At 49.0% G+C, this 23,922-nt stretch overlaps 1 protein-coding gene across 1 annotated transcript in view; it reads right to left on the minus strand.

Annotated features, from left to right (window-relative positions):
- Window positions 1–23,922, minus strand: part of VGlut (Vesicular glutamate transporter) — a 191,002-nt gene that overhangs the window by 119,484 nt on the left and 47,596 nt on the right. Inside the window, exon 3 of the mRNA XM_071682119.1 lies at window positions 343–375. Coding sequence (XP_071538220.1) covers window positions 343–375 — 33 coding nt within the window. The remainder of the gene's footprint in view (window positions 1–342; window positions 376–23,922) is intronic.

The raw sequence follows: 23,922 nt of genomic DNA on the forward strand, positions 1-23,922 counted from the left end.
AGTGGGTTTCGCACAGAGCTGGTCGAGAGCTGGTAAGTCAGTCCTGATGATAATGATGATGACATCATTACCGGGTCGGGGTAATCTGTGCATTAACTTACAGGTCATTATGATTATTACAGGGCGATGGTTAGCACCCACGTCTGGCAGCCAGGGGTCACATGTTGTGGCCTCCATCGTCCTGGTGGGTAATGCGTCACTGGTGGCAGCTGGTGGGGGTCGACCCTCCACCAGCTGCCAGATATGACACTCCCTGCCCCCCCCCCCCTCAAATCATCACCCACCAGACAGTTTGTGAATTAAGGAAAACGTGTGAGGAGATGGTGGCTGGTTGGCACTGACCTGTCGCGCGGGACCTCCGAGCTGCTGATCTTGCTGTGGATGAAATAAAAGAGAAAATTAGGTTTAGTGTCATGGCTGCACCAGTGCCAGCCATGCTTGACACTGTCTACCTACAGCTAGGTAGGTCTATCTACTATGATTACACACACACACACACACACACACACACACACACACACACACACACATGGATAGGGAGAGAGGAGGGTGAGTGGCTCCCGGTTAAGGAAGGTGTGGAAGAAGTCATTGTTTACAAAGGTAAAGATAAGTCTATCTGAAGGTGTACAGTGGCGACAGTAATGTATGGTTACAAGCACTGAGGCTTAGGTAAAGTGGAGGAGGAAGGTGAATGTGCTGGAAATGTGTTGCTAAGGAAATCTTGTTGTGTGTTGATCATGTGAGAGATGACATTATGAGAGAGAGAGGGTAGGTAGTGGGAGCAGTCTGAGTGAGAAAGCCCACCATTGTGTGCTGAAATGATCTAGACGTATGTAGAGGGAGGAGTGAAGATATGATCTACATACAGACGTGGAGCAAACAAGGAAAAGGCGAAAATTGAACAATGAAATAATGAAGGCCTTATGGTACTGGGGCCTGAATGTTTGAGGAAGATAGGTATGTGAATCATAATAATAATAATAATAATAATAATAATAATAATAATAATAATAATGATGATAATAATAATAATGATAATAATAATAATACTAATATCAATAATGATAATACTTACGAAATATAACAGTTTAAACAATTATCATTTGAAAGTAACGTATGGGAGAGACTATGATGATGAGGATGAGGATGATGATGATGGTGATGATGATGATAATGATGATGATGATGATGATGATGATGATGATGATGATGGTGATGATGATGATGATGATGATGATGATGATGATGATGGTGATGATGGTGATGATGATGATGATGATGATGATGGTGATGATGATGATGATGATGATGATGATGATGATGATGATGGTGATGATGATGATGATGATGATGATGATGATGATGATGGTGATGATGATGATGGTGATGATGATGATGATGATGATGATGATGATGATGGTGATGATGATGATGATGATGATGATGGTGATGATGATGATGATGATGATGATGATGATGATGATGATGGTGATGATGATGATGATGATGATGATGATGATGATGATGATGATGATGATGATGATGATGATGGTGATGATGATGATGATGATGATGATGATGATGATGGTGATGATGATGATGATGATGATGATGATGGTGATGATGATGATGATGATGATGATGGTGATGATGATGGTGATGATGATGATGATGATGATGGTGATGATGATGATGATGATGAAGACTCCTGCCAGGCTCAGACCTCGGCCATCAGCGGTGGTTGTCAGCCTAGATGCTCACAGCCATAATGTTTGTGTCACAATACTGCAGGTCAGCCGAGTGTATGGTAGGTTGGGTTCAGACTGGTGATCTCTTGTCGAGTGATTCCGGTGTTATATAATAAGAGAACCTTTCATAATGCTCGGTGGAACAGCTCCTGAACCAAGTAAGGTTATTGACAGGTATGTACCTTCAGCCGCTGAAGAAGGATCAGGCAGGTAGGCAGCTGGGGCAAGACGGGGTTATGAGAAGGGAAGATCCAGGTAGGCAGCTGGGGCAAGACGGGGTTATGAGAAGGGATGATCCTGGGGAGACTTGGGCTGTTGCGAGGTACAGGTCAGCCTGACACTTGAAGGGAACAGTCCTCAGCAAGTTGGAAGAGGAGGCAACTCTGCTGAACGAGGTAAGTCTTATGGCTACTTCCATGTTCACATATCCCCAGTCAGACACTAGTGACCCTGCCTACCCTCACCCCCGTGACCACATATCCACCAGGGGAAGACGAGAGGAGACAGTGTGAGGAGATGGGAAGACACACGGAGAACAATGTGAATGTCCCGGAGATGAAGAAGGTGAGTGAGTGTAAACTAAGATGACAGAGGAAGCGATGGAGGATGGCAGACGATCAACACCAGTAAACACATCCAAGAACGTAAACAAAAACAGGAGGGAGGAGAGGAAGACAACACGTGATCAATATAATAAAGACGAGAGAAATATTGCGGTGGAGGCAGGACAAGGTGGACGCTGCCACACAACGCTCCCCTGCCACTAAGATAACCTTTCCTAACACCACTGTTTACCAACACTGGCTAAAACCCCTGTACGTATATCTCGGGTTCCCTCCCTCCCTCCCTCCCTCCCTCCCTCCCTCCGCCCCAGGATGGTGTTTTATCCAGACCTACTCTCTGTGTACCCCCCCCCCCCCCCTTACCCTCCCCTCCCATCGAAGGATATCTTTTTTTTGTCCTGCGGTCACCCTACCTTGCTTCCCTGCTTCCCTCCCCAGCTTCCCTCCCCAGCTTCCCTCCCCTACTTCCCTCCTTCTCCTACCATTCTCTTCTCCACCTGTCCGCTTAGTACAGGTAGGTGCCAGCTGGAGCTGTACACCCAGCAGTACAGGTAGGTGCCAGCTGGAGCTGTACACCCAGCAGTACAGGTAGGTGCCAGCTGGAGCAGTACACCCAGCAGTACAGGCAGGTGCCAGCTGGAGCCGTACACCCAGCAGTACAGGTAGGTGCCAGCTGGAGCAGTACACCCAGCAGTACAGGCAGGTGCCAGCTGGAGCTGTACACCCAGCAGTACAGGCAGGTGCCAGCTGGAGCTGTACACCCAGCAGTACAGGTAGGTGCCAGCTGGAGCAGTACACCCAGCAGTACAGGTAGGTGCCAGCTGGAGCTGTACACCCAGCAGTACAGGTAGGTGCTATTCATCTGGTAATGTTACACATGATGCTGTACACTGTCCTCCTTACCTGAGTCTGAGGAACGTGCGCGCCAGCATGGTAACACCGGACACGTCCGTGTGGTGGTGTTGGTGATGTATGTACTGGACCGCACGCACGACCACTTCTGATCCAGACACTTCATCTAGCCTCACCAGGCCCTTGCTGCCCTGGTCCTAGCCTCACCAGGCCCTTGCTGCCCTGGTCCTAGCCTCACCAGGTCCCTGCTGCCCTGGTCCTAGCCTCACCAGGCCCTTGCTGCCCTGGTCCTAGCCTCACCAGGTCCCTCCTGCCCTCGTCCTAGCCTCGCCAGGTCCCTGCTGCCCTGGTCCTAGCCTCACCAGGTCCCTGCTGCCCTGGTCCTAACCTCAGCAGGCCCTCCTGCACTGGTCCTAGCCTCACCAGGTCCCTGCTGCCCTGGTCCTAGCCTCAGCAGGTCCCTCCTGCCCTGGTCCTAGCCTCACCAGGTCCCTCCTGCCCTGGTCCTAGCCTCACCAGGTTTAAAGTAGACTCATATATAATTTAAAGAACTTTCCGAGTGCTGGTGACGGCGGTGAAGGACACGTTTTAAGTCAAAGTGGGTCAAAAGTTAGAAGGTAACTTTACTGTGAGGGGAGGAGGCAGACTGGTGTAGTGGCTGGCAGCCCACCAGACCATGTGCACGTTAGGTTAGGTTATATGAGCATCTGGTGCGTTCTTATGATTATATACAGGAATCTCTAGATGCCTCTACCACGTCACTACCTGCCTCTACCACGTCACTACCTGCTTCCTCTACCACGTCACTACCTGCTTCTACCACGTCACTACCTGCCTCTACCACGTCACTACCTGCCTCTACCACGTCACTACCTGCTTCTACCACGTCACTACCTGCCTCTACCACGTCACTACCTGCCTCTACCACGTCACTACCTGCTTCTACCACGTCACTACCTGCCTCTACCACGTCACTACCTGCCTCTACCACGTTATCACTATGCTTACACTGATCATCAGACCTTTGAAAACCATGTGGCAAGCCTTGGGTCAAATGGCCTGGCCTGTGGAGTCAGGTCAAAGGCTAAGCCGTTTTATGTCCGGGTTACACCATGGTGGTCAAGACTCGTCAAGACCCTCCGTACTGACAGTGATCATGTGGTGTGGCAAACTGTGGTAGTGGGGTCGAGATCGTGGTACGGTGGTTCTTGACAACGGTGTTGGCAATGTGGTGGTCAAGTCACAGCGCGCAGCGTGGTGTCAGCACACCTTCTTCAACATGCAGCAGGCGTCGCCACCTCCCTCCCTCACCCCCGCTCCCCCCCCGCTCCCCCCACACTCACCGTTATTTCTCTGTGGCTGGAGTGGAGACTCCCCCCCCCCCCCCCACAACCCCAACCTCTTTCCCCTCCTCTCCTCCACAACCCCTCCCCTCCTCCCTCCACAACCCCTCCCCTCCTCCTGCACTAGAGCACCTCCCCTCCTCCACCAGACCCCTCCCACAACCCCCACCATAAGAGCCCCTCCCCCACCAGGCCACCTAAGCCCCTCCTCCCCTCCAGTCCTCCAGGATCCCCACGTGAGGTCAGTACAGGCGTATCCCACCATCCAGAACCTAACCAACTATAACCTTTCGGTTATTGATAAATAAAGGCCAACTGTCGGAGCAGAAGACGTCATGTGACTGGCCATACGTTTGGGGGTAAAGTGCAAATCTGACTCTGACGTAAGTGGTTGCGATCTTTTAGTAAGTTTTATATAGCACAGTGGAAGGTGGCTCCCTCTGTGTGTGTGTGTGTGTGTGACTAGCCAGGTTCTCAGTGGTCTTGCTCATGTTCTTATACCCAGTGGTTATTCTTCCTACGTCTGACATATTATTCAGTTGACCTCACTCATCAGTTTACCTTCAGATGACGATGTACACAACCACTGGACCAACCATTACCACCACCAGTGTACAACCACTGGACCAACCATTACCACCACCAGTGTACAACTACTGGACCAACCATTACCACCACCAGTGTACAACCACTGGACCAACCATTACCACCACCAGTGTACAACCACTGGACCAACCATTACCGCTGGACCCCCTCCTCCCTTCTTGTATTTTAGTTTCTAAGAGCTGGAACAGATGAAGGAGGTAAGCGGGGAGTGCTCATCCTCGTCGAAGGCTCAGGCTGGGGTGTTTGAATGTGTGTGGATATAACCAAGATGAGAAGAAAGGAGAGGTAGGTAGTATGTTTGAGGCAGAAATCCTAGATGTTCTGCCTCTGAGTGAAGCAAAGCATAAGGGTAAAGTGAGTGACTGGCTTGGAAATGTTGAAAATCAACTCCATCATATGCCTTCTCCAGAATCATAAATGCCACATACAAATCCATCAGCTTTTTAAGTATTTCTCACACAGTCTTCAAAGCAAACTCCTGATCCACACATCCTCTACCACTTCTGAAACCACACTGCTCTTCCCCAATCTGATACTCTGTACATGCCTTCACCCTCTTAGTCAATACCCTCCCATACAACTTACCAGGTATACTCAACAAACTTATACCTCTGTAGTTTGGACAATCACCTTTATCCATTATACCTCTGTAGTTTGGACAATCACCTTTATCCATTATACCTCTGTAGTTTGGACAATCACCTTTATCCCCTTTGCCTTTGAACAATGGCTCTATGCATGTATTCCGCCAATCCCCAGGCACCTCACCATCATCCATACATACACTGAAAATTCTTACCAACCAGTCAACAACACAGTCACCCACTTTCTTCATAAATTCAATAATGAAAAAGATGTTCAATAAAGGAGAGCAGCAGGAAGGTGAGACATACTTAAGAAACCACCGGTATACAGTAGACTGATAGACTACAGTGTTCTACCTATGGCCAGAGGAAGACGCTACAACAAAAACCTTGACTACGACAGTACGACCCTTGATCACGAGGGTACGACTCTTGATCTTGAAGATACGACCCTTGATCACGAGGGTACGACTCTTGATCTTGAAGATACGACCCTTGATCACGAAGGTACGACTCATGTTTAATGGTGGGACTATCGTACCCAAGGGTCGTGCCGGCGTGTTGAAGGGATCAACATGAGCCGAGGCTTAATGTGTTGTAGAAACACGTTCCGAGGTAGGACCACTTGCCCTCGACCACTGCCTGAGGCAACCAGACTTAACCCACGACCATCGACCACGTGCCATACCCATGCCATCATCAAGTTGCTAAGTTGCGTGTTGTGTGACCAGGACAACTTGGGTCCATACCACAGCCACGCGTCAAGGGAACTTTAGCCCAGCGTAAGACGTCCCTTCATCACCATCCAACATGTCTGCTTACTACCACGACCTCCTACACTCAGGATCGCAAGCCTACGTTCATCAGAACACCCCCACAGTCCAGCCACATGACCACACTCACCACCACAACATCACTATACGTATACCACAGTGTACCAGCCTGGCCCCAACTCCTAACCCTCTTACCATAACCTTGTCGTCACCTCCACCTCCTGCCTCCACTCACTGCCCCACTCCCCCCTGCACTCACCGGTCCACTCCCTCCTGCACTCACCGGTCCACTCTCTCCTGCACTCACCGGTCCACTCCCTCCTGCACTCACTGGTCCACTCCCTCCTGCACTTACAGGTTCACCGCCTCCTACACTCACCGGTCCAGCATCCCTCACTTCTCACCACTATTCTCCCCTCGTCCGCCTCAACATCCTCTCTCCTCCCCTCCTGCTCCACAGCATCCCCCGTGTTGGGCCAGCTGACCTCATCATACCAGCATCACTATTGGAGTCACGTGGTCTTATTCATTATTCATTCGGCTATCATCTTTATAGTGTAATATGACCAGGATATTATCGACCCGCCCCGCCCCGCCCCGCCCCGCCCCGAGCATCTCAGGGAGGGGGAGAAGGACCAGGAGTGAGAGGCTGCATGAGGGGAGAAGGAAAGGAGAGATGGGGGAGAGGACGCATGACTGGAACAAGAAGGGATCAGATTTTTGGAGCAAGATGACCATTGTGGGAGTCCATGTACCATGGTGAGGACAACACAGACCATTTAAGGTCCCAGAAGACCATGTTAGAAGGCCCTGTGGGATGCAGATGAGGCCTCCTTCAGGAACAAGCTAACCCCTCCCCTCCCCCTCCCTACTACTGCGGACCATGGTCTTTAAACAGGATGGGGTGGACCTGGTCCAGGAACCACTGCTGGGGTACCGCATGGACCGGGACAACAGCAACACCACATTGTTTACGTGAAGAACCTGAACACAAGTGTGGGTTGGAAATGTATAGTTGGCTTTCAACATGAGTTATTATGATTATTGTAATATTTATAATGATGATAATAATAACATGATCATTCTAACAGTGTTGGCAAGAAGAACAGCAGCGCTGTCAGTGACAGATGCAATACAAGCAACACAAGCAGTAGCATCTATACAATATAAGGTAATAAAGTACGACTTCATCACATTTGAATGTTTTCAATATTCATCATGAGTAAATACTTCAGGCACTCCCACCTCTATGTTTCTCTCCCCACTACACTATCTATACTCCCCCTACGATATAGCTACTCCACCCAAGGTTTCTCTCCCCACTACACTATCTATACTCCCCTACGATATAGCTACTCCACCCTATGCTTCTCTCCCTCTACACTATCTATACTCCCCTACGATATAGCTACTCCACCCTATGCTTCTCTCCCTCTACACTATCTATGCTCCCCTACGATATAGCTACTCCACCCAAGGTTTCTCTCCCCACTACACTATCTATACTCCCCTACGATATAGCTACTCCACCCAAGGTTTCTCTCCCCACTACACTATCTATACTCCCCTACGATATAGCTACTCCACCCAAGGTTTCTCTCCCCACTACACTATCTATACTCCCCTACGATATAGCTACTCCACCCAAGGTTTCTCTCCCCACTACACTATCTATACTCCCCTACGATATAGCTACTCCACCCAAGGTTTCTCTCCCCACTACACTATCTATACTCCCCTACGATATAGCTACTCCACCCAAGGTTTCTCTCCCCACTACACTATCTATACTCCCCTACGATATAGCTACTCCACCCAAGGTTTCTCTCCCCACTACACTATCTATACTCCCCTACGATATAGCTACTCCACCCAAGGTTTCTCTCCCCACTACACTATCTATACTCCCCTACGATATAGCTACTCCACCCAAGGTTTCTCTCCCCACTACACTATCTATACTCCCCTACGATATAGCTACTCCACCCAAGGTTTCTCTCCCCACTACACTATCTATACTCCCCTACGATATAGCTACTCCACCCAAGGTTTCTCTCCCCACTACACTATCTATACTCCCCTACGATATAGCTACTCCACCCAAGGTTTCTCTCCCCACTACACTATCTATACTCCCCTACGATATAGCTACTCCACCCAAGGTTTCTCTCCCCACTACACTATCTATACTCCCCTACGATATAGCTACTCCACCCAAGGTTTCTCTCCCCACTACACTATCTATACTCCCCTACGATATAGCTACTCCACCCAAGGTTTCTCTCCCCACTACACTATCTATACTCCCCTACGATATAGCTACTCCACCCAAGGTTTCTCTCCCCACTACACTATCTATACTCCCCTACGATATAGCTACTCCACCCAAGGTTTCTCTCCCCACTACACTATCTATACTCCCCTACGATATAGCTACTCCACCCAAGGTTTCTCTCCCCACTACACTATCTATACTCCCCTACGATATAGCTACTCCACCCAAGGTTTCTCTCCCCACTACACTATCTATACTCCCCTACGATATAGCTACTCCACCCAAGGTTTCTCTCCCCACTACACTATCTATACTCCCCTACGATATAGCTACTCCACCCAAGGTTTCTCTCCCCACTACACTATCTATACTCCCCTACGATATAGCTACTCCACCCAAGGTTTCTCTCCCCACTACACTATCTATACTCCCCTACGATATAGCTACTCCACCCAAGGTTTCTCTCCCCACTACACTATCTATACTCCCCTACGATATAGCTACTCCACCCAAGGTTTCTCTCCCCACTACACTATCTATACTCCCCTACGATATAGCTACTCCACCCAAGGTTTCTCTCCCCACTACACTATCTATACTCCCCTACGATATAGCTACTCCACCCAAGGTTTCTCTCCCCACTACACTATCTATACTCCCCTACGATATAGCTACTCCACCCAAGGTTTCTCTCCCCACTACACTATCTATACTCCCCTACGATATAGCTACTCCACCCAAGGTTTCTCTCCCCACTACACTATCTATACTCCCCTACGATATAGCTACTCCACCCAAGGTTTCTCTCCCCACTACACTATCTATACTCCCCTACGATATAGCTACTCCACCCAAGGTTTCTCTCCCCACTACACTATCTATACTCCCCTACGATATAGCTACTCCACCCAAGGTTTCTCTCCCCACTACACTATCTATACTCCCCTACGATATAGCTACTCCACCCAAGGTTTCTCTCCCCACTACACTATCTATACTCCCCTACGATATAGCTACTCCACCCAAGGTTTCTCTCCCCACTACACTATCTATACTCCCCTACGATATAGCTACTCCACCCAAGGTTTCTCTCCCCACTACACTATCTATACTCCCCTACGATATAGCTACTCCACCCAAGGTTTCTCTCCCCACTACACTATCTATACTCCCCTACGATATAGCTACTCCACCCAAGGTTTCTCTCCCCACTACACTATCTATACTCCCCTACGATATAGCTACTCCACCCAAGGTTTCTCTCCCCACTACACTATCTATACTCCCCTACGATATAGCTACTCCACCCAAGGTTTCTCTCCCCACTACACTATCTATACTCCCCTACGATATAGCTACTCCACCCAAGGTTTCTCTCCCCACTACACTATCTATACTCCCCTACGATATAGCTACTCCACCCAAGGTTTCTCTCCCCACTACACTATCTATACTCCCCTACGATATAGCTACTCCACCCAAGGTTTCTCTCCCCACTACACTATCTATACTCCCCTACGATATAGCTACTCCACCCAAGGTTTCTCTCCCCACTACACTATCTATACTCCCCTACGATATAGCTACTCCACCCAAGGTTTCTCTCCCCACTACACTATCTATACTCCCCTACGATATAGCTACTCCACCCAAGGTTTCTCTCCCCACTACACTATCTATACTCCCCTACGATATAGCTACTCCACCCAAGGTTTCTCTCCCCACTACACTATCTATACTCCCCTACGATATAGCTACTCCACCCAAGGTTTCTCTCCCCACTACACTATCTATACTCCCCTACGATATAGCTACTCCACCCAAGGTTTCTCTCCCCACTCAGCCATAACCTAACCAAGGACAGAGCCAACTGTCTCAGTGAGCGTCGCCAGGCTGCACAGCATCCAAGGGTCATGTCCACATACTAGCACCATACCTGAGGCGCCCCTGGGACACGCACACGGGTCATTCATACTTGTCATCGCTGATGCCTGCTCGATGATGCACCTGTACGTCGACGACTTCACGACGGTATCAACAGTGACACCACCCTTGCCGCCAGCCACCCTCCCTCAGTCTCACCCACGCCTGCCTCCTCCCTCAGCCTCACCCACGCCTGCCTCCTCCCTCAGTCTCACCCACGCCTGCCTCCTCCCTCAGCCTCACCCACGCCTGCCTCCTCCCTCAGTCTCACCCACGCCTGCTTCCTCCCTCAGTCTCACCCACGCCTGCCTCCTCCCTCAGTCTCAACCACGCCTGCCTCCTCCCTCAGTCTCACCCACGCCAGCCACCCTCCCTCAGTCTCACCCCTCACCAGCCATCCCCTCCCCAGCCTCACTATATGACACTCCAACATCCAGTCATCTCTTCTTCCTCTCCTAATCTGGCCGTATTTCACCCCATTCAGCAATTTCCCGTCGGAGGCGAGGGCCTCCCCTGCCTGGTGGCGGACTCCACCGTATACAGTGATGACATATCTCTCATGTTCACCACGAGTCACATTACCTCAGTCATGTGACACTGTACAGGTTCCCACCACTCCCGTCGGCCTTCCCAGTACTCTCCCTGCCTGGGACCAACTGCCTCTCCCTGCCTGGGACCAATTGCCTCTCCCGGCCTGGGACCGTCCTCCTCTCCCGGCCTGGGACCGTCCTCCTCTCCCGGCCTGGGACCGTCCTCCTCTCCCGGCCTGGGACCGTCCTCCTCTCCCGGCCTGGGACCGTCCTCCTCTCCCTGCCTGGGACCGTCCTCCTCTCCCTGCCTGGGACCGTCCTCCTCTCCCGGCCTGGGACCGTCCTCCTCTCCCGGCCTGGGACCGTCCTCCTCTCCCTGCCTGGGACCGTCCTCCTCTCCCTGCCTGGGACCGTCCTCCTCTCCCGGCCTGGGACCGTCCTCCTCTCCCGGCCTGGGACCGGCCTGGCAGCGAGGGGGGCGCCAGTCAGCACTGGTTGGGGCCACAGTACACAGTAATCCAGTTAGTTAAGTTCGTCAGCCTCAACCCAGCCGGCCCGTGGCTGCTGTGCGGGCTCATCCTCATCGTCACCAGATCCCTCACCTCTTTACCATTATCGGCGGCCACATAATCTAATATTCTATTTCTTATTGTGTTCTATTCTGTAATGGACTCATCCCCTCCTACATACCCCGGCACACCTCCACACTCCCGGCACACCTCCACACTCCCGGTACACCTCCACACTCCCGGTACACCCCCACAGTGTGCCGCTCCTCTCCTCCCACCCGACAATCCACTTCTTCTCCAGTCTGGAATCCCCTCCCGGCGCAGGAATCTCCCGAGGCCCGGAACAATCATCTGGGAGAGCCCGAGGATTACCAGTGTGTGTGTGACCAAGACGTGTTGGGTGGCACTTGGCACGGATCTACCTCCACCACACCACCACACCTACACACAACCACTACCACACACCTCCACCCCATCACACACACCCCACCACACCTCCACCCCATCACACACACCCCACCACACCTCCACCCCATCACACACACCCCACCACACCTCCACCCCATCACACACACCCCCAACCATCACCCCACCACATCTCTACCCAACACCCCCACCCAACATCCAACTACGCCTCCACCCCACACACCATATAACCCCCACCACATCGTCCACCCCACAAACCCACCTCTGAACCTGGGGAAGGTTGAGGTACACGACAGAGGTACGGGTAATATATACATGTGGTACAGAAGGTAGACGTATGTGTGCATATGGGATATACAGGCGTTTGTACATTTGAAAATCCGGAATGAATTATATTTCTCGTATGTGTGTGTGTGTGTGTGTGTGTGTGTGTGTGTGTGTGTGTGTGTGTTTACCACAGGTATGTAAGTATCAGACGGTATACATACGTCACATGTGTTGATATGCAAGAGCCAGGTGTGTGCTTCCCATGTGCATGTGGGAGGTGTGGTGTTAGCACACACCACCTGCTGTGCTCCCACAGCCAACCACTGGCTCCCCCCCCCCCCCCCGACCCCACGACTATCACTCATACCGACAAAATCCGAATTATCGACCCATCTGGATGCGTCTCGATCGGCTGCTGCCACCACTGACTGCTGGACCGGTGGCCAACCAAACAAAGGAACACAGACACACTCATCTGACCAGGTCAACATTATCCTCGGTCAACATGTTCACAACACACCAAGAACACAACACGACGCTTATATAGCCGGTTTCATACAGATTACACTCTAGTATTGCGGATAAGATACAGGGATCCGAACAGGTTGCTTATCCGGCTTAAGGGAGAGAAATATGGAGAAATTCTGGGGTAAAGCTGATTATTGTCTTTGTCAGCTTGTAATGCCGCTTAATAATACTGCACCGAACGTCTCAGCTCCTACCATGCTCGCACCCAGGCTGGCTCTGTGTGTGTGTGTGTGTGTGTGTGTGTGTCAGTCATTACGTACCAGTATTGCACGGGTGCACACCGGCCTGGCCACATCACTGGAACATGGTGCAGTATGCTACACTGTATTCAACATGTGTATGGTGCCAGCCTCAGCCATACACACAACCACCATAAGTCATCTCATTCATGTCACATAATGATCGCCAGTTGATTTATTTCTTTATCTTTCGTTTATTTTCTTATTTTCATTTCCAAATGTTTCGTTCTCTCCCAGCGTCATCAAACTGGTTTACAAACTTAAAAGTTGTGATCGGGTCACCCTCCACTCTTCTCTCTTCTATGATGAGTAAATGTAACGTCCTTAGCCTTAACTTCAGATGTATTCATTCTTGTATCGTCCTTGTTGGCCTCCTCCCGGCCTCCTGTGTTACCTTGTTGGCCTCCTCCCGGCCTCCTGTGTTACCTTGTTGGCCTCCTCCCGGCCTCCTGCGTTACCTTGTTGGCCTCCTCCCGGCCTCCTGTGTTACCTTGTTGGCCTCCTCCCGGCCTCCTGTGTTACCTTGTTGGCCTCCTCCCGGCCTCCTGTGTTACCTTGTTGGCCTCCTCCCGCTCTCCTGCGTTACCTTGTTGGCCTCCTCCCGGCCTCCTGCGTTACCTTGTTGGCCTCCTCCCGGCCTCCTGTGTTACCTTGTTGGCCTCCTCCTGGCCTCCTGTGTTACCTTGTTGGCCTCCTCCCGGCCTCCTGTGTTACCTTGTTGGCCTCCTCCCGGCCTCCTGTGTTACCTTGTTGGCCTCCTCTCGACCTCCTGTGTTACCTTGTTGGCCTCCTCCCGGCCTCCTGTGTTACCTTGTTGGCCTCCTCCCGGCCTCCTGTGTTACCTTGTTGGCCTCCTCCCGGCCTCCTGCGTTACCTTGTTGGCCTCCTCCCGGCCTCCTGTGTTACCTTGTTGGCCTCCTCCCGGCCTCCTGTGTTACCTTGTTGGCCTCCTCCCGCTCTCCTGCGTTACCTTGTTGGCCTCCTCCCGGCCTCCTGCGTTACCTTGTTGGCCTCCTCCCGGCCTCCTGTGTTACCTTGTTGGCCTCCTCCTGGCCTCCTGTGTTACCTTGTTGGCCTCCTCCCGGCCTCCTGTGTTACCTTGTTGGCCTCCTCCCGGCCTCCTGTGTTACCTTGTTGGCCTCCTCCCGACCTCCTGTGTTACCTTGTTGGCCTCCTCCCGGCCTCCTGTGCTACCTTGTTGGCCTCCTCCCGGCCTCCTGCGTTACCTCCTGCTGTTTATCTAAGACGCATATTCTAGTGTGGGCCGGCCCAGTGCAGGAGGTGATGAACTCACTCAATGTTTCTTGTTGTGTGAACGTGAGCGAAGTTGTCAGTCATATTTCCCAGAACACAGTTGGTCTCCTTAATGGTTCTAAGATGGCATGCTGGCGACAAGTTAAACACGTTAACTTCTCCGTCTCTCAACTATATATTCCTGCACCTTATTATCGCAGTAGATAACGTTGGTATGAATGTCTTCCCTCACCGTCACTACCTTACACTTACTCAGGATAACGACCCAAGTGTCAGACCAAACCTTGAGTCTGCCTTCCTTCCCTCATCATCATCATCATCATCATCATCACCATCATCATCATCACCATCATCATCATCATCATCATCATCATCATCATCATCCACAAACATAGTCAAGCAGGGGTCTTCAGGCACGTCATCCTTCACACAGATCAAGAAAAGTTTGGTTCCAGGACCCAGCCTGCAGCGCCACCATCCAGTGTGGACCGGTAGACTGAGGTCTTCCCGGCCGGGACACAGACACACACACACACATGGATTACTCCACCAATCAGCTTTATTTCTGGAGCTTTTGTTAAGATGAAGAGAACCAATCAGAGGCGGTAATTAAGTCACTAATGAGAGCTAAGTTGAACTTAGGAAAATCGTAATCAGTTTGAAATAATAGAGATATAGTAATGGTGTTATCTTTATGTTTAATTACCTGGTATCATTATAATTACCCTGGTATCATCATAATTAATACTTAATCTATTATTTCCTTGAAGCGTCTATTAATCATCTGATCAATGTCTCCTGGTCAGTTGATATTTCTCACTGCTCTTGCATTACCCTGAAGACAGGTTAATACTCTGGCAAGTACGTACAAGATATATATGTAAAAAATGGTTATTAGAAAATAGATGCAAAAGAAGTTGTTACACAATCAAACATCCTAACTGGTGAGGTTATTTGATGAGTTCATTACTTGTAATTAATTAATTACCGCAGTCACAGCATTTTTACAAGCTGTAAACAGGTAATTACTGTGGTGACAGCTTAACAATATGTTACCAAACAGCTTATATACCAAACAGTCACACTTTAATTATCAAAGGCTTGTAAAGCGGACACCATGGCAGCCACAGTTTACTCATAGCCATAAACACGTACATAAAACAGACAATGAATGACATCAAAATCAGAAAAACATCTCGAGATATGATGGTAATATATGACAGATATATCTCGAGATATGATGGTAATATATGACAGAGATATCTCAAGATATGATGGTAATATATGACAGATATATCTCGAGATATGATGGTAATATATGACAGAGATATCTCAAGATATGATGGTAATATATGACAGAGATATCTCAAGATATGATGGTAATATATGACAGAGATATCTCAAGATATGATGGTAATATATGACAGATATATCTCGAGATATGATGGTAATATATGACAGAGATATCTCGAGATATGATGGTAATATATGACAGAGATATCTCAAGATATGAAGGTAATGTAGAATGGCTTGCAGAGGCAAATGTCAAGCAGAATGAGAGTGTAATCAAACTATGAGGAGAGACATTGAGTAAGGTCACGAAAGAGAAAGGTTGTCAACAGGACCATCTTCAGCCAGTCACAAGGAAAATGATGATAATCATTACCTTTTATCATGTGCCATTTTGGCAGAGTAAGAGTAATAAGGTCTGGTGCCTGGCTATCCCTGGCCCATCACTATCCCTGATCATCACTACCCCTGCCTGGCCCAGACCCGCTCATTCCGCAGGCCACGGGCCACCCCAGCAACTGATCAATCACAGGTTGTTGATGAACTTAGCTAATAAAATGATGGTGCAGGGGAGCAGCAGGTTGGGAAAGGGGATGATTGAGGGTGGGGGAGGAGATGGAGGCTGGGTGGGGGTTGGGTTGGAAGCGGGGTTAATGAGAGAAACAAGGAAGGGGGAGTAAAGAGAGGATGAGGGGCACTGGGTGATGGGAGTAAGCGGGAACCTACAAGTACGTATATGGTGAGTCCAACAAGAGACCTGATGGTGCATGATGGGGTCATGTGTGACGCCCTCCATACATTGTAGTACAAACACGATAGTAAAGGAGAGGGTACCTCCGCACCCACCTCTCACTCCGGCTCAAATGACCGCAGTCAAATGATGAGAGGAACATCCATCATGTACAGGAAGGTGTGAGGAGAGGAGAGGCCCCCACCACTTACGAGGATGAGCGGCTACACTAGAGCCGGAGTTTGAAAAAAAAAAAAAAAGAAGTAAAGTTGAGTTTGTTGATAGTTAATGAAGTAGGATTACTTATAGAAATGTTACTCTAACACTGATCTGGAGGCGCTGAAAGTCTTTATATTGAAGACATGTGTTGGTAGTATACCCCGGTTTTCTATCATCTACTGCTCAAAAAAAAAGAAAAAAAAAACCTAAGTAGTGTTCTTAAAAACATGTCTTTAAGAGCACTACGGATATGTGATCCCATACGCCTGGTAGACGAATGTAGTCATATAAGACGTATCTTTAGGCAGTTATATTATCACAATTGGTTTGTGAGCAAAGTTTACTGGAAAGCTAGGAAGACATTTTATACTTCTTGTAACAAAAATGTGACAAATAAAGATGTTTAAATGTTTAGTGTTGAACTGTTCTTCCAACTAAGCTAATCTAAAACATATTCTAAATAACAATGCTTGTAATGTTGCTTTCCAGTACATAACACCATCAGTAAGACCTTGGTAAATAATAGGCCAAATCATGCAACATTGGGAGTGTTTACACGGTCAAATGCAAGGCATGTAAATATATTTATATAGGCCAGACAGGAAGAACTGTAAAGGAGAGGTGTTATAGGCACGGTCATGCAGTACGCAGGGATGACCACGAATATGCGATCGGCTAGACATTGTCATGAAAATGATCACCCTGGCCACAGATCTTGAAAATCCCGTTATTCTATACCCCTCTGCTGATTATACCACACGTAACGTCATTGAATCTGTCTTAATTGATAACAGAACTTTAGAACTTTAATTTGTCCCCAGGCAATTTCAAAGCCCATCCTAGCATTAACCAAATCATTATGAGAGAACTGAAAACACACGAAAACATAAAAAAAGTTGTTCAAGACACACCCAGCTACCCAGGTCATCCCCCGCCATGTGACCCTCCTTAATCTGCCTTACAACGGTTACTGCCAAACGAAGCGGACAGTGGTTGGTTTGTACCGACTGGTGCTGGAGGCGGGACTCAAGTGTGATGTTAGGACTCAAATAACTTTGTTAAGTACTGGCACTTGATGAGATGGATTGTCTCCTCGAAACATGTCGTGCCACATGTATAAAAAAAATCACATATTAAATGTAATTTCATGAACTCCTACTGAAGTGCGATTTCACCCTTACATTACTTACTCGATCAAACCACCTCACACCACATATTGTCCTCAAACATCTCATTTCCAGCACATCCACCCTCCTGCGCACAACCTTATCTATAGCCCACGCCTCGCAACCATATAACATTATTCACTATTCCTTCAAACATGCCCATTTTTGCTTTCCAAGATAATGTTCTCGACTTCCACACATTTTTCAACGCTCCCAGAACTTCTTACATATATCCTATATAGTCTTACATATATCCTATATAGTCTTACATATATCCTATATAGTCTTAGAAATACAATGTAAGGAAGGAGAATTACTGTCAGCAGGTATGGAGGGAGGGAGGGAGGGAGTCCCCACAACAGATGCTTCACTATGCTACGTGGGAGGGACGTGTCGCCTCACTATGCTACGTGGGAGAGACGCGTCGCCTCACTATGCTACGTGGGAGGGACGTGTCGCCTCACTATGCTACGTGGGAGGGACGTGTCGCCTCACTATGCTACGTGGGAGGGAGACGTGTCGCCTCACTATGCTACGTGGGAGGGACGTGTCGCCTCACTATGCTACGTGGGAGGGACGTGTCGCCTCACTATGCTACGTGGGAGGGACGTGTCGCCTCACTATGCTACGTGGGAGGGACGTGTCGCCTCACCACCAGCACTGATGTCAACTGCCTTTCCCTCCCCACTTCCCTCCCTTTTCATGTGCCTCCCCTGACCCCTACCATCACCTAGTACCCTCCACCTCACTCATACCAACTAGTACCCTCCGCCTCACTAGTGTTAACCAGTGTACCTTGCTTAACGTGATGTAATCAACGTCAACAATACATACCATTGTGACGTGATTAAGCTGCGCGTGAAGGCCAACCTATGTGACGGTCTGGGGTCGACAGGTCAGTAGCAGCTCTCCAGCAGGTCATGGGCAAGTCGTGTCCAGCAGGTCATGGGCAAGTCGTGCCCAGCAGGAGAGATGGCAGGACTCCGTGTCCAGCATACAGAGGGGGGGCGGGGTGTGTTGCCCCGGCAGCGGTAATGAGGTGGAGGGCTTGTAGCGCGCGCCATTACCCACGCCTGGGATACTGCCTCTCTCTCCTAGCCTGGCACCACACGACACTGTCTGGCACCTTCATCCTCTACTGCAACATCATATCAAGGCTGGACACACACCTACATACATACATATATACATACATACATACATACATACATACATGCAACATACATACATACATGCAACATACGTACATACATACATACATACATACATACATACATACATACATACATACATACATACATATACATACATACATACATACATACATACATACATACATACATACATACATACAAGGCTAAAACATGGATCATCACCAGTGTAAACCTCTTTCCCAGGAACATACATATCACAAACACACACAAAGATGGTAACAGCATGAAAAGAAATGAGTTACGGAAGAGAGAAGACTAATGGGTGATCTAATCATGACAAAGTTTTAAAACCCGTTTGGTGATGTCAACAATTAACAGATATCGAAAGATGCAGACACAACAACCAAATGTAATAGCATGAAACATTATTGCTAGGAAGTGTAAGAAGTATTATTATAGTATTGCTAGGAAGTGTAAGGAAGTATTATTATAGTATTGCTAGGAAGTGTAAGGAAGTATTATCATAGTACTGCTAGGAAGTGTAAGGAAGTATTATTATTATCATTTAGTATAAGAGTTTGGATGAAGGGATAAACTGAGTTACGAGAGTGTTGCTGCTGGTAGCAGGCAGATGTTTACATACAATGGTGGTGGGCAGGACGGGAGGTTCAAGTGTTACAACCCCACCTGGAGTAACCCCCCACTGTACAACTAGCCAGCCAATTATGCGTACAGATCCTCCTTAGTGCAGCGGTTAGCGCTCCTACCTAACGATGTTACGGACCTGAGTTCGAGAGCCAGACATGGCAGACGACTCTCAGCCAAGCCAACTGTTCATCCAGCCCTTAGGCGTAGGCTTGTGAGTGAGCAGCAGACGTTAACTGGGGTGTACAACCCTGGCCGCCGTAGTGCACACGTGGTGAACAGGTTAGGTGAGGGGGGACACATGCAAGGTGACCTGACCTCACGGTACCGGCTGATATCATGGCTATATCATTCCTCACATCATACTATATTCTTAACCTTATCATGCTACCCTTATCTTCATGTTCCCTTTGTCATATATCCCTACCATGATGTTTCCTCATAATCATGTTCTCACCTTCATCTTTCCTCATATTCTCTCATGATTCCTCGTCCATACATCACTTTCCTGCCTTCTTACCTCTTGGTCTCTGACCTTTATGTCTCGTTACTTCATTTTCTCGCGCCCTCACCCTCATATTCTCTCACCTTCTCTCTCTCTCTCTCTCTCTCTCTCTCTCTCTCTCTCTCTCTCTCTCTCTCTCTCTCTCTCTCTCTCTCTCTCTCTCTCTCTCTCTCTCCGATCTTCAGGAGTGAAGTCTGAGAGAGGAAGACGCGAGGTGAGAGCAGGGAGGGGCAGTGTCCTCAGGTTTTATCTGCGGTAGAGCCACGATAGTGAAGCAGTGAGGGTATGGCGACGGGAAGGGAATTGGAGGGAAGAAGAGTGGAGGGAAGGCCAAGGTTGGAGCGGGAGGGCAGGAGGAGGTCTCAGGACAGTCATAATCGTAAACCACCAGAACAGCGGAGGGGCGGGCGGCTCCCCACCACTAAGGTCCACGCCCACTCCACGCCCACAACGACCTCGCCTCCACAACCCCTACCCCAAAACTCTTGCCCCTCCAACATCCCCTTTCTACAGCACCCCCCCACCAGTCCCCCCCCCCCCTGCAGTCTGGACTCCACACAAGTCACACAAGGCTAGCCCTAAGCCTCCCTCTCACAACCAGTACCCCACAACTCTCAGGCTACAACCCCACCAGACAACCCTTGTCTCAGTCTCCACTTCCTCCACTCCCTCCTCAACTCTGCACTCCCACTTCACAGCTACAGCCCTCACCTCCCTCCCTTCGTCCTTCCTCTAGCCGTTTCCTCCTCTTTCTTCTCCCTCCCCCCCCCCCCTCCTCCATCACCCTCACACTCCTGAAGAAAGTCCAGGACTGACGGACGTGGGACGTGGCTCAGAGTCATCCCTCATCTTGACGTAAACTCGTACAACTAACAATTGTAACCACAGTCAGGCAGGCAGGCAAGCAGATGGTCGGTATATACAGTGAAGCAGGTCACTATATGCCCCAGTGGTACACTGGAACAGATGGTCACTATATGACCCAGTGGTACACTGGAACAGGTGGTCACTATATGCCCCAGTGGTACAGTGGGACAGGTGGTCTTTCCTCTAAACATCCATCCTTGGTCTTCTGTGTGTCTGTCTTGTTCGTAAGACACATGTTTCTTTCTGGCGTTACCATCTCGCTTAATAGAACCAATTCTTGTGTCGTAACCTATTAACAGTGGCGTCCCTCAATGCTGTGTCTTATCACCTTTCCTCTTTCTTCTCTCCACAACTGATGGTCTTCACCCTCTAAGTAACGTGATGATCCGCCCTACGTACTACACCTCACTCACCTTCCCCTCCCCACTTATGCATCAGTACACATATTCCTAACTCAGTCCGGACGTGTGAGGCAGCGGAAGGCAGTTACATAATTAAACTCGAGTGCAAAAACGCTTTGTTTAACGAAATCTGTCGGAATCACACTTGTGTCCCAATATTATATTTGAAAAACCTACAATTAACCTGTGTAGTGTATTAAAGATGCTTGACATAACCGTATCTTCCACTCTCTCCTTTCAATCCCTTCTTAATAAACATCATAACATTTGTGTTCCACAGTTAAGGTCTCCTACAAGTGGCGGTTTGGTCTTCACGTCCTCCATATTTACATGGGCATCATCCTCCCTGCATGGAGGAAGACTCGCATGTATGGCATGTTCGTCTTCCATCTCACGCAGCCACAATGGAAGAAATGTCTTCTGCTTTATGAATTCGTGCTATCCGCCATGATGTTCCTCTCTCTCTCTCTCTCTCTCTCTCTCTCTCTCTCTCTCTCTCTCTCTCTCTCTCTCTCTCTCTATCTCTCTCTCTCTCTCTCTCTCTCTCTCTCTCTCTCTCTCTCTCTCTCTCTCTCTCTCTCTCTCTATCTATCTATCTATCTATCTATCTATCTCTATCTATCTATCTATCTATGTCTCTATTCTGTTGTTATCATTTCAGTCGTAGCTCAAGTGACCTCTCAGCGTGCTTCCGAGCCACCCAAACCTGGACCTGTGGCAGCAAGATGTCTGCTTCTTCCCTTAGTTTGTTTTTGGAGATCACTCAATACAAGGAATGATCGTTAGGCACAACTCTTCCTTCCTCTTCCAAACTGTGAAAACATGGAACGTATTTCCTTATTTTGTCTTTCCTTCTTCATGTAACATCATCAACTCTAAAGGTCAGGTTTATAAGACGCTTGAATTCATCTCATCTTGAGCCTCATTCTGACTCAACTATGTTTATCTTTCGTCAGAGATGACATGTTGGAGTGAGTCTCGGGCTGTACCACGTACGATGTTGTGCGTCACAGAAATAAACAGCTAAGTACAGTGTGAGCTGGTGTGAGGCGAACCTACAGCTCACAAGGTTAACTCATAAATCAGGAGGAATCTGTGTCTCCTTTGCTGAATATAATTATCTTGACTTAGTCCATACGAGTTGGAGGAGTACTGCTAATGCTCTCCAGCAGCAGGGGAGCCGGGCTGGCGGCTAATGGAGGCAGGGCAGGGAGACAGAGGCTGAGTGTTGGTCGTGTGGACCGCCCCAAGGCGGGACACGCTCCATAAAGGCAAGTCAAGGACCTGCTCTGGAGGGTTAGGGTCTGGACGGCTGGGACGGGAGATGTGGAAAAGTAGTCGAGTGTTTGAAACACAGGAACTGGTGGGGAGGGGAGGGGGAGAGGGAAGGGGAAAGAATATGGGTTCAGGGGGATAGAGGAAGTCTGTGGAGGCGTCCAGCAGCTCTGGGGGAACAAAGAGATAACTAGAGGGTAAACTGATAGCCTCCAGGAACGTGTGACTTGTATGGAAATAAAACGTCTTTTATGAAATTCAAAGAAAAAACTACTAAATAAGCGAAGGAACAGAAATATTTCTGGTTATGTATGGAGCAGAGGTTATCAGTTACATATACACAAAGGATACAGAGAAGAAAATGAACCGGGACAGACTCTGTGGGAGGAAAGATAGAGTTTTATTGTCGTGAAGAAAGAGAATATTGATGGTAGATCTTATTGCCTGGGAGGCGTGTTTAGAAACATGAAGTGCTTGTGTGTAGCAGAGGCAAGCTTGCCATGGTAAGGGCAAGCTTTTACGGTGGAGGCTGAAGGACAAGAGGAACGTGCACGCACCAATGAATGTGGAGGATTGTGTTAACACAGACACACGTACCGGGGAGGAACAGTGATGACAGGTAAGTAGAGAACAAATGTAAATGGAAGAAATAATAACAAACACAGGAAAGTGTTTTCTGAAATGACTTAATCAGAAGTATGGTGCAGTCTGAAGGACCACTGCAGTTTTGATGTATTGAATTACAATGTTAACTGGGTCATACTGCGGTTCACAAGGCAACAAGGTTAAGCACGTAGCTGTGGGGGTGGAGGCTGAGGTCTAGCTGTGGCACACTGTGGGGGTGAAGGCTGGGGTCTAGCTGTGGCACACTGTGGGGGTGGAGGCTGGGGTCTAGCTGTGGCACACTGTGGGGGTGGAGGCTGGGGTCTAGCTGTGGCACACTGGCCGGTCCTTGGGTCTGGCTGGAATGGCCAGTACCGCTCGGAGGCCAGAGTCGCTTTGAACCTCCCCAGCCCCATACCACCGCAGGTACCCATTTATCGACCAGTTCCTCAGGAGAGGATGAACTGACTGAGCTGGCTGTGGGCCGACTGTCTTTTGTGTTACACTGATCAGTGTTCTACAGCGACTCTGAGTGACAAACAAGTAGTGTACCTGAAGGAGACACCATAACGTGAAGGAAATTGGAAGTTGGAGGAAGCGAACAGGCTGATGAACCACTCAGTGTTGGCGGACGTGTAACCTGAACG

The sequence above is a fragment of the Panulirus ornatus genome, chromosome 34 (assembly GCF_036320965.1).
Source record: "Panulirus ornatus isolate Po-2019 chromosome 34, ASM3632096v1, whole genome shotgun sequence".
Classification (NCBI taxonomy): Eukaryota; Metazoa; Arthropoda; class Malacostraca; order Decapoda; family Palinuridae; genus Panulirus; species Panulirus ornatus.